The sequence below is a fragment of the Bos mutus genome, chromosome 3 (assembly GCF_027580195.1).
Source record: "Bos mutus isolate GX-2022 chromosome 3, NWIPB_WYAK_1.1, whole genome shotgun sequence".
Taxonomy (NCBI): domain Eukaryota; kingdom Metazoa; phylum Chordata; class Mammalia; order Artiodactyla; family Bovidae; genus Bos; species Bos mutus.
This window is the reverse complement of record NC_091619.1, coordinates 106,177,079-106,188,065: the sequence shown is the minus strand read 5'-3', so window position 1 is coordinate 106,188,065 and position 10,987 is coordinate 106,177,079. Positions and strand designations below refer to the sequence as shown.

The 10,987-nt window shown below is 61.1% G+C and overlaps 1 protein-coding gene across 2 annotated transcripts; it reads left to right on the top strand.

The window, feature by feature from the left end:
- The first annotated feature begins 230 nt into the window (after window positions 1-230).
- Window positions 231-9,727, top strand: ZC3H12A (zinc finger CCCH-type containing 12A). 2 transcript variants are annotated; one of them, XM_070368406.1, is made up of 6 exons: window positions 231-386; window positions 1,231-1,705; window positions 5,813-5,952; window positions 6,898-7,132; window positions 7,632-7,738; window positions 8,114-9,727. In XM_070368406.1, the coding sequence occupies exons 2-6, from the start codon at window positions 1,311-1,313 to the stop codon at window positions 8,986-8,988; spliced, it is 1,752 nt and encodes a 583-aa protein (XP_070224507.1). In that variant the 5' UTR covers window positions 231-386; window positions 1,231-1,310; the 3' UTR covers window positions 8,989-9,727. The 2 variants fall into 2 exon arrangements, with proteins under 2 accessions (XP_070224507.1, XP_070224508.1); XM_070368407.1 differs by lacking the exon at window positions 231-386 and adding an exon at window positions 516-669.
- Window positions 9,728-10,987: the final 1,260 nt, after the last annotated feature.

Genomic DNA, 10,987 nt, shown 5'->3' with positions numbered 1-10,987 from the left:
CTTACCTCCCGCCTTGCGAGCCGTGCACTCCTGCCCTACAGATCTCCCCGCCGCCAGGGCCCAGAGGTTCAGAGGAAGGGGCTGCTGCCCGCGCCCCCTACCCCCATTCCAGGCCGGGCCGGCTACTCTGGGGCAGCGGGGGCGGGGCCGGAGGCCAGGACGGGGCGGGGCGGAGCGGCGCGGGGGCGGAGCAGGAAGGGGCGGTGGCCGCTCCGCCCCTCGCCGCCCGAGCCGGCTCTGGGCTCTCGCCTCCCCTGCCAGGCTTCCGCGTCACGGTCCCGGGCGCCACCTGCCCGCCCACTCGCCCCGTATAAAGTCGCCGGCGGCCTGGCCCCCGGGACTCGGCCCCATGGAGACGCCGCCGGCCGCTGCTGGCGTACGGCAGGGTGAGGCGCTCGCGGCTGGGAAGGGGAGCAGGCCTCCGGGGCGGGAGGAGGAGGGGGTGGGAAGGGCTGGAGCTGAGACCGACCGGAGCGGGAGGGACGTGGGGCCAGTCCACTCCGGCCTTGCCGATCCCCGGGGCCTCCTCTAACTTTGCCCAAGTCGGAGGATCCTGGGAGACCGAGGTCCGGAGTGGGAATCGGGCGAGAGCGAGGTTCTGGGCCGGGACACCCTCCGCGTCACCGAGCCCGGAGGCCAACCAGAGTTTCCCAGCAACTTTTCTCGCCGGTGGGTCTCCCTGGAAACTTCCCCTCCCCCGGTCCGGGAGTCCGGCCACGGGCCCCGCGCCTCCCGGCCTGGGCTTCGAGCAGTGGGCAGACGGACGCGAGGAGGCGATGGCTTCAACGGGGAAGCCCCCGCCACCCGCTTCCAGCGCACTTCCAACCCAGCGGGTTTCCACCTGAGAGCCCCGCCCCGTTTGCTGTGGGGGCGCGGCCGGGTCCTCGGAGGCCTCCCACGATTTCTGGATCCCCTGGTTGGCGGGTGGGGGGGTGAGGGGGGGTTGCTGGGGATGGGGTGGGAGGAGGAGTAAGACTGCCCAAGTTCAAATCCTTGCGTCACCAGCTAACAGCTGGATGACCTTGGGCAAGTTCTTAATGTCTGTAGCTGAACTTTCCTCCTTCATAAGATGGGAGTGATGCTCTCTAGCTGGGAAGGAGGATAATAGAGGGAACAGGCCAAGATGGCTTTGGATACTGCCACCCATATTGTTGGATGGAGAGGGAGGGACAGGAGATGGGGTGAGCAGGAAATCCAGTCCCATCCCTAACCCTCCTGGTTGTCCTACAGGAGCTATGAAAAGTGCCTTCCACCAATCTGAGCTGTGAGTGGCCAGTGAAGAGAGGCCCAGGCAGGAAGCCAGTCCCACCATGAGCCTGTGGGAACTTGAAGACCGCCGCAGCTGCCAGGGGACCCCCAGGCCGGCCCAGGAGCCCACGGCCGAGGAGGCAACGACTGCAGAGCTGCAGATGAAGGTTGACTTCTTCCGGAAGCTGGGCTACTCATCTGCTGAGATCCACAGTGTCCTGCAGAAGCTGGGCGTCCAGGCAGACACCAACACAGTGCTGGGGGAGCTGGTTAAACATGGGTCAGCGGCCGAGCGGGAGCACCAGGCATCGCCGGACCCCTGCCCTCAGCTACCTCTGGTCCCCCGGGGTGGGGGCACCCCCAAGGCTCCCACCGTGGAGACTTATCCACCCGAGGAAGACAAGGAGGGCAGTGACCTGAGACCCATAGTCATCGATGGGAGCAACGTGGCCATGAGGTACATGTCACTTTTGTGTTCAAGACCCTGGCCTCTGGCTGGGATTGGTGGCCACGTCTCTATACCTCTTGTAGAGAGGACTTCAGGAAGGAGTTTGGTCTCTTCTCTAGACTGGTCTAGAGGAAGGGAAAGCCCTCTATGGAGGTCCTACTGTGTGCCAGGAGTCTCCCTTAATCCTCGCAGCTTCTTGGAAGTGGGTTTTAGGGCTGTTTGAGGGGGCTCAAAGAAGTACTCTGGGGCCCACTTCTCGTAAATGCCAGAGCAAGGATTTGAACTCAGGTCCTTCTGACTCTAAAGCTGCCTTATGCTCTCCATGAGGGATCAGACTGTGGGCTCCAGCTTATTCACATAGGAGCCTTCTTCCTCCTCTTTGAGATGGGGCTCACCACCCTTGAGGTGGTGCTTGTGAGGAATGAATGCCTGGAACCTGGAGAGAAGGGCTTGTTCATCATTGGTGGTGGTTGTTATCATTACTGTTATTCAGAGTCTGGGACTGCTGGGGCCTTGTTGTCTCAGACCTGGGCTCGCGTGGAAGCCGGCTCAGCTACTGAGGCCTTTGCAGCTGTGACCAAGAGTAACCTTGAGGACCTGGCGACATCAGGGGTGTGGGCGGGTAGCTTGATGCTTTGGCTCCAGGGGCTCAATGACTTGGGTTGCCTCTGCTTCTGCTGAAGCCACCTAGGCTAGACTGGGCTCTCAGGGCCCCCCAGGGACCAGAGCTAGGCCTGGGCCCCAGTAACCATCCCCACCTCTCCCCTATGCAGGCTCCCATGGCGGGGCTGGGGGGTAGCTGCTGCTGACTCCAGAGAACCCAGACCTCCCTTCCATTCAGCCCTGCCCTCTGGCCTCGCTTTCTCCCTGTCCTTTCAAGGCAGGCTGGTGAGTCAGGGCTGGGTGGCTAGTTCACAAAGAAAAGTTCCTGCGGGTGTGGATGGGGAGACCCCAGACATGGGTGTGGAGTGGGAAGGACTCCTTCCCCCGCTTCCCCGAGGGCTCTCCCAGGTGGGCTTCATGAGGCCTCTATACCTCTGCCCACGCCCCGCCGCCCCCCGTCTGCCCCTCCCATACCTGGCCGAGCTCAGCTGTCTGCCTGGTCCCGGCCCAGCTCAGTAGATGTGCAGGTGGCCCTCCTCCAGCCACTTTTGGGTCCGTCATCCCGTCTCTGAAATGGTTTGAGCCTAGGTGGAAACTGAGGCAAGCTGGCATCCACAAGCCCGTGGCAGCTGGTCACCCTACGTGCTTTGAGAGTTGGGGGACCCCTCTCGGGCTGCAGTAGCAGTTGACTGGGTCAGGAGCTGGGATCCCTTAGCGACTCCCTCCTCTGGGGGGCGTGGGCCCGAGGGCTGAGCCCCGGGGGCAGCCATGTGCAGTGTGTGTTTGTATCCTGGCCGGAGGAGGAGGAGCCGGGCAGGAGGAGGGGCAGGTGGTGGAGGGCCTGGCCAGAGGCCTAGCCGCTCGGGGTTTTCTGAGCTGGGGCAGTAGCAAAAGGGGAATTCCAGCCTCTAGCTTCCTGTCTCAGCTGCTGCTGGGTTCGTACCCTCCTGCCCCCTCCCGCCCCAGGGCAGGCGGGCCAGCCCCTACCATATGCAAATCGTGGGGAAATTCACCTCTTGTTTCCTTCTAAGGGAATTTTTCTCCACTTGCTGGGCCGAGCCCAGGCAGATCTTTTCACCTGGGTAGCCTGCCTTGGCCCTGCCCTCTACCCAAGGCGGGCATCTGGAGTCTCCAGCAGAAGCACACGTCTTCCAATGTCTCGTTAGGCTGAGGGCCCCTGACTTTCTGGGCCAGCACGACTGCGGTGAGGGTGAGAGGATGTCTGGTTTTCCTCTGCCAGCAGAGCTTCCTCCAGGGCAGTGAGAAGGACTGAGGTTAGCTGCAGACAGGCGCTCCTGGCTTGGGGGGGCAGGATCTGGGCTTGACTCGAGGGACGGCCACACGTGCTCGACTTCTGCCAAGAGTAAGGCTCTGGCTGCCTGCTTAAGGAATATTCTGGGGGCTGGGACGACTGAGAGCAGACTTGTCCCCAGCTAAGGTTTCTGATTCCCAGAAGCAGTGCTCTGTCCCGGAAGCCCCAGTGGACCCTGAAGTCCCAGGGCCTGCGAGTGCTGGCCTGGGAGGGGGCATGTGCAGGTCCACACATGTGCACAGGAGGAGGCAGGGAGATGAGGAGCTGTCAGGACACCCCACCTGGGGTCCTGACAGAGGAGCAGGAGTTTGCCAGATGCATGATTTTCCCTGTTCCCAGCCTGCCCCACCCACTGAACCCTTTTGTTCAAACTCAAGCTTGGGAGTTGTTGGGTTTTTTTTTTTTCCTCTCCTAAAGAAACCTTAGCTCTCCTGTTAGGGGTCAGAAGGCAGTCTGACGTGGGTTCAAGTTCAACCTCTTACCAGTAGCCAGGGAGCTTTAGAAGGATCTCAGAGCCTTGTAAGGATGAAGCCAAGGAGGTATGCAGTGCACCTGGGCTCCGGTAGGGGCTGGGTACCCATCCATTCAGGCCTGCTGTGAGGGCTGTCGCTTGCCTTTGTACCATCCGGGCATCAGCACCTGTAGGGGTTAAGAGCACAGCCTCTGGGTATGCATCTCTGTTTGACCATCGCTACTTGTGATGCTGGCAACTGGTTGCCCTCTGTGGACCAGTTTCCTCACCTGAATAAAAGAGCAAAGTTCCTCTCATGACAGTCCCCTCCTCAGAGGCTTACTGATGACTCAGTACTGAGCACGGAGATCAGGGCCTGGCTCACAGCTCTCAGTAAATGTTAACTTTTATTATAAGCGGGCCAGCGGATGGCAGCGAGGAGGCCCCACCTGGCAGGGATGAGCTCTGCCTTCAGGTTGGACTTTGCCTCACCTACAATTTACAGAGACCTTTAGCCCTGGGAGTCCCAGCCTCACTCCTCGACAGCCTCCATGCCCGCCCTCCCTCCCTTTCTATCTTTCTTGGGGCTCTAGCTATCGCCCGCCCCCCCACCCAAACCCACCCACAGGATGTGGTCGGCCATGGAGTTGCCTCTTTTGCGTAATGCTTATTCTGTTTTATTTGCCAAATATGAGTCTGAGTTGTTCACTGAGGGGCAGGGGCTGTTGGGGAGGGAGGCCCATCTGGCTCCTTCCCATGCCCTCGCCTGGTCCTGGAGCCCTGTCATGACACCCGGTATTACCTGGGAGACCCCGTCCCCCCCGTGAAGCCAGATGGAACCTCCACTTTGCTGGACTGTCTTTGGCCTCCAGCAGACAGGACCATTGTCCCACTGACAGGGGCCCTTCTGAAGGAGGCTGCGGTCCCTCAGGCCCATTTTTCAGATAGAGAAACTGAGCCAGGGCCACCTCAGGGCTTGCTTCTGGATCCAGCCGCGTTTGGATGGGCTGAGGTCTGGTCCACAGCCCACAGCAGTAGGGGTGTCCCCTCTCCCAGCTCGGCTGCTGGCAGAGTCCCCAGAGGCTTCCAGACCCGTCTTTTCACCTCGGGTCACGCCCTCCTGGGAGGGGTGAGGCGGTCCAGGCGTTCGCTCTAGGGAATCAGGGCAGTGGGAGGAAAAGCAGTCTTCTTTCACTTTCACACTGAAGGGCCCTGTGGCCGCCTCCTGCCCCGAAATGAGGGTTGACTCAAGGCTCCCCCCTCACCCTCCTCAGTCCCACTCCCTGCAGTTTGAACAGGCCTGAACTCTAATCCAACTTTAATCCAGAGCAATCTGGTTTCTCCTCCCCAGCCCCCACCCACAGCCCTGCCGAGCCGGCAAGGGAGGGGTGGTGACTCAGTTCGCCTGTGGACATCTGTGTCCCTGTGGTCCCAGCGCCTTTCCCCCACCCCCAGGTGTGTTGTAAGCGGCCTGACCCTGCCCCACATGGGGAGCAGGTGCTGCCAGATTCCTGGGCGTCTCCTTGCTGTCTGTTGGGAGATGGAACCTCAGGAAAAAAAAGCCCCAGGTCTGGTCATCACAGCCTGTGTGGGAACCAGCAGTGAATACAGGCACAGGACCCCCAGCCAGAGGGCGGGGGGCCGAGCCCAGTGGCTCTACCAGCCAGGGCAGGGGCTGGAGGGCAGTCCGCCTCCCTCCTGTGCAGGCCAAGGCGACAGCAGGCTGACCCTGCCCTCCTCTCCTCCCCAGCCATGGGAACAAGGACGTCTTCTCCTGCCGGGGGATCCTCCTGGCAGTGAATTGGTTCCTGGAGCGGGGCCACACAGACATCACCGTGTTTGTGCCGTCCTGGAGGAAAGAGCAGCCTCGCCCAGATGTGCCCATCACTGGTGAGTGGCACCTCGGACGGGGCGTGGTCTCTCTGCTGCGGTTCTCCTCCAGAGAGACCCTTTGGGTGTGAGCAACAGCTTCCAGGCCCCAAGCAGGAACCAGCATTTCTTTCCCTGGCTTTTGCTGTCTTCAGCATCCCTGCTCTGAACAGTGGTCCTTGGAGGTCACCCTGGGCAGCCTCTACCTCCGGGTAGTGGGCACCTCCCTTACCTAATGGTGGCAGGCTCTTGCCATATACCCCGCGGCACAGGGGCAGGGTGACATAGCAGCTAAGTCCCTGGGCTCTGTAATCCTGGCTCAGTCCCTTCTGGCTAGGCCACTTGCCCCTCATCTGAGACACGGGTGGGGTGAGAGCTTGATAACTTTGCGGGGTGGGTGTCAGCATCACAGCAGTTAATCGACCTAAGTACTCAGCAGAACGCCTGGCACATAGCGGATGCCAGCTGCTGGCACGTAACGGGTTCCGGCCGCTACCATTGCTCTTACATGAGCTCCTGACCTTTGTAGGGAGAGCCCAAGTTTGTTTCTCTGGACGTCTTGATGTGGGGGCAGGCTGGCTAGCATCGCCCGTTCCAGGAAAAGAGGCCCCTTCTGGGTGGGTCCGTCTGTCCTGGCTGAGACACTCATCTGGCCTCAGCTCAAGCCGGAACTCATTGCCAGATCCCCCCAGGACAGGCTGGGTGCGACCAGGCCTGGCGTCCATGGGGGAGATGGAGGCAGCCCAGCCTTCTCTGGCCAGCCTGTTCTCGGGGGTTCTTGGTATCTGGGCAGGAAACGAGGTGCCAGGTCCAGCAAGGCGCAGGGGTCCTTGGCCTCCACAGAGCCCCTTCCTGTTCCCGTGACCCTGGAGTTGAGAGCCTGGCTACCAGGGGTCAGGGAGCCATGCGGGCTGGCTGCGAGTCCAGGCTGGGCCCTGACCTGCATGCGCCCTTGCTGCCTCCCAGATCAGCACATCCTGCGGGACCTGGAGAAGAAGAAGATCTTGGTGTTCACACCGTCGCGGCGGGTAGGTGGCAAGCGGGTGGTCTGCTATGACGACCGCTTCATCGTGAAGCTGGCCTTTGAGTCGGACGGCATCGTGGTCTCCAATGACACGTACCGGGACCTGCAGGGCGAGCGGCAGGAGTGGAAGCGTTTCATCGAGGAGCGGCTGCTCATGTACTCCTTCGTCAATGACAAGTATGTCCCCACCACTGCCGGAGCGGCTCGGGAGGGACTGGGCTGGGGTGGCTCTGTGGCTGAGCCGTGTGGTCTTGGGCCTGGGCAGCTCTGAGCTCAAGACGGACAGGACCCCACAGGGGAGCGGCCAGGCTGGGAGAGGGCTGGGCTCTCTGGTTTAGGGGCTGGGTCAGGAGCTTTTGGGACAGGATGTGGTCAGTGCTTCAGGATAGTCTCTCCAGTTCCCAGCCCCAAGGCTCTGACCAGAGGCCAGCAGATGCAGCCTTAGATCCAGACTTCAGGCCTCAGCGAGCTCCCAGCAGGAGAGTCACCCCTGACTGTAGCCCTCTGGACTGGGACCTCCTCCCTGCCTCAGGACAATCCCCCCAGCACCTGGGGGTATCCTACTGGGTGGACATTAGTTTTAGGAGCTGCCCCCTCTTCGTCCTAGTGAGGTTCCCTATCCAGCCCCTCCCCAGCACTGGGAAGTCCCCCATCACCTCTTCCCTGTCCTCTGCAGGTTCATGCCCCCCGATGACCCTTTGGGCCGTCATGGGCCGAGCCTGGACAACTTCCTGCGTAAGAAGCCGCTCACATCAGAGCACAAGAAGCAGCCGTGTCCCTATGGTAAGAGCCTGGGCCCCAGCCTCCTGGGCCATCCTCACAGCATCCCCTGATCGCTCGCCCAAATCAGCCTGCACCCACCCCATGTTTCTTGGACTGGCCCTTCCGTCTCCCACTCCCTGGTTCTAGGTAAAGGTGAAGCTGAAGTCGCTCAGTCGCGTCCGACTCTTTGCTACCCCATGGACTGTAGCCTACTAGGCTCCTCAGTCCATGGGATTTTTCAGGCAAGAGTACTAGAGTGGGGCCATTTCCTTCTCCGGGGGATCTTCCTGACCCAGGGACTGAACCCGGGTCTCCTGCATTGCAGGCAGACGCTTTACCGTCTGAGCCACCAGGGAAGCCCTGGTTCTATATCCACCCCTCTGAATTCTCTCCCAGGGAGGAAATGCACCTACGGGATCAAGTGCCGATTCTTGCACCCCGAGCGGCCAAGCCGGCCCCAGCGCTCCGTGGCCGACGAGCTCCGCGCCAACGCCCTGCTGCCACCCTCCAGGGCCGCGAGCAAAGACAAAAACAGCCGGCGGCCTTCACCCTCCTCTCAGCCCGGCTCTCTGCCAACAGAGCACGAGCAGTGCAGCCCGGACAGGAAGAAGCTGGGGGCCCAGGCGTCTCCAGGAACCCCCCGGGAGGGCCTGATGCAGACCTTTGCCCCGACAGGCAGGAGCCTCCCTCCTAGTGGGAGCAGTGGCGGCAGCTTCGGGCCCTCAGAGTGGTTCCCGCAGACCCTGGACTCTCTCCCCTACGCCTCCCAGGACTGCCTGGACTCGGGCATCGGCTCCCTGGAGAGCCAGATGTCAGAACTCTGGGGGGTTCGAGGAGGGGGCCCTGGCGAGCCGGGCCCACCTCGGGGCCCTTATGCCGGCTACTGCACCTACGGGGCAGAGCTCCCCGCCACCCCGGCCTTCTCGGCCTTCAGCCGGGCCCTGGGTGCCGGCCACTTCAGCGTCCCCGCTGACTACGCACCCCCGCCGGCCGCCTTTCCACCTCGGGAATACTGGTCTGAGCCATACCAGCTGCCCCCGCCCACCCCACGCCTGCAGGAGCCCCAGGCACCCGGCCCAGGAGCTGACAGGGGCCCCTGGGGCGGGGCAGGCAGGCTGGCGAAGGAGCGAGCCAGCGTGTACACTAAGCTGTGTGGAGTCTTCCCCCCACACCTGGTGGAGGCCGTGATGTCGCGCTTCCCGCAGCTCCTGGACCCCCAGCAGCTGGCCGCCGAGATCCTCTCCTACAAGTCCCAGCACCTCAGTGAATAAAGCCGGCCCAGCCGCCCTGGGGGCAGCACCTCCGAGAGCTGCCATGCTGGGCCGTGGGCCCTTGAGCAGCCCGGCCCCGAGGCCCACCACAAGAGGCTGGACAGAGGGAGGACTCAAGTAGGGAAGGGAACCCCAAACCAAAGATCCTGTAGGATTGCTTCTGGCCCCTCCAGCCGCCCCCGGCCCGAGGGCTCAGGAGTGATCAGCCTGTTGATGCACATTGTATCTGTAGTTTCAGGAGACGCTGCCAGTAACGGCTGTCAGTCCGTGGCTAAGGCCCAAACCCTCCTTTCTCTCAGAGGGCGGGGAGGGAGGCAGGGGGGTGCAGAGGCCTGGGCTGGGGGCCCTGTGCACAGCCCCCCCACCTCCGCCCCGCCGCTGGGACGCCGGCCCTGGCTGGCTCGTTGGGCACCGTGTGCCCGCCCTCTGTGGGCTCTCCTCTTAAGCCAATGAGGCCTCATCCGCGCTCTCCATGCGGTACGTGGCTTCATGTTAGTAAGCAAGATGCTTCTTAATAATCCACCTCCGTCCCACTCTGTGCGCCTGTCCCCCATGCCTGCGGGGGTCCAGGGCAGTCTGTCTTACCCTTTCCGCCCCGCCCTCCTCTGTATTCAGAGCCGTCTAGCCCTTCCCCAAGGCGGGGATACATATATGTCTGTGTACAGGTGTAAACATGAAATATTTTACACGGAAAGCCCTTGCCTCTCTTCACACTTCAATAAAGTACAATGTGAGTGCTCTAAAAGGTTAATGTCTTTGTTGCTTGGGGGTGGAGCTGGCTTCTGGGTGACGGAAGGTCAGCAGGTGGGCACCCCAGGTCTGCCTCCACACTCGCTCTCTGACCCTTCTCTGAAGGAAGGTTGCTGAGTTCCACGGAAAGCGCTCTGTCCCTTGGGGCAGAAGCATCCTTCCCGAGGCTTGGGTCAGGCCCTGGGAGGAGGTAGCTGTGGACACATGGGCAGGGAGTCAGGAAGCAGCGGTGTAGAGCTTGGAGTCCTGAGCCTACAGCGTGAGGAAGAGGTGCTATTGAGAGGACTGGGAGGTGGGCCAGGCTGTCCCCTTTCCTCTGCCCTGCAACCAGGCTGAGCGTTCAGGAGAGCCTGGGGAGTGGCTGTGGGGCTCAGCTCTGCCCCGTCCTCCCAGATGTTGCCCTGCTCCAGGCGAGGAGCTGAGTAGGAGGCCCTGGGGCGGAACTGCCCTGAAGAGGCCCTGCCAGGGTAACCCCCAAGCAGGAGGTTAGGGGTTCTGGCCCCAAACCCAAGAATAGGCTCTGCCACCACGTCTGTCCCCTGGGTCTCAGTTTCCACATCTGTGAAGCGGGGACGATGATGCCTGCCTTCCAGTGTTGTGCCTTACATTCATGTTGGTGCTCACTAACAGGCTTCACGTGGTGCTCACCTCCTGCTATCATCTCAACCTTCCCTTCTGCCCCTGCGAGGGAGGAGGCCCGGCAGGAGTTTGTTCTTCTTTTTGGTTTTGGGGGTTTTGTTTGTTAGTTTGTTTTTCCAGATAAATGAGGTATAGGGACTTCGCTGGTGGTCCCGTGGCTAAGACGCCACGCTCTCAAGTGCAGGCGGCCCAGGTTCTATCCCTGGGCAGGGAACTAGATCCCACATGCCACATCTAAGAGCTCACACGCCACAGCTAAAGATCCCGCATGCCGAAATGAAGATCAAAGATCAAGCATGCCACAATTAAGACCCAGCACGGCCAAATACACAAAACGTGTTTCAAAAAGGAGGTATAAATGTTAAATATTTTAAGTGAAAAGCTAGACTTGTCAGATGAGCCCTAAACACGATCAGCAATTGGTAATTATATCTTTGAACGTCTCACAAATTTGTACTTAGAATTTGTGAAACTTTCTTTTTTTTCAGAGAAGATTTGTTTATTTATTTTGGCTGTGCTGGGTCTTCATGCTGTGTGCAGGCTTTGTCCAGTTGCAGCCAGCGGGGGTTGCTCTTTGTTGCTGGGCACGAGCTTCTGGTTGCAGTGGCTT

Coding starts and splice junctions, on each gene's coding strand:
- ZC3H12A (XM_070368406.1), top strand. CDS start 1,311: ATGAGCCTGTGGGAACTTGAAGACCGCCGCAGCTGCCAGGGGACCCCC. Junction 5,953..6,897: donor CCCAGATGTGCCCATCACTG/GTGAGTGGCACC, acceptor GCTGCCTCCCAG/ATCAGCACATCCTGCGGGAC. Junction 7,739..8,113: donor GAAGCAGCCGTGTCCCTATG/GTAAGAGCCTGG, acceptor ATTCTCTCCCAG/GGAGGAAATGCACCTACGGG.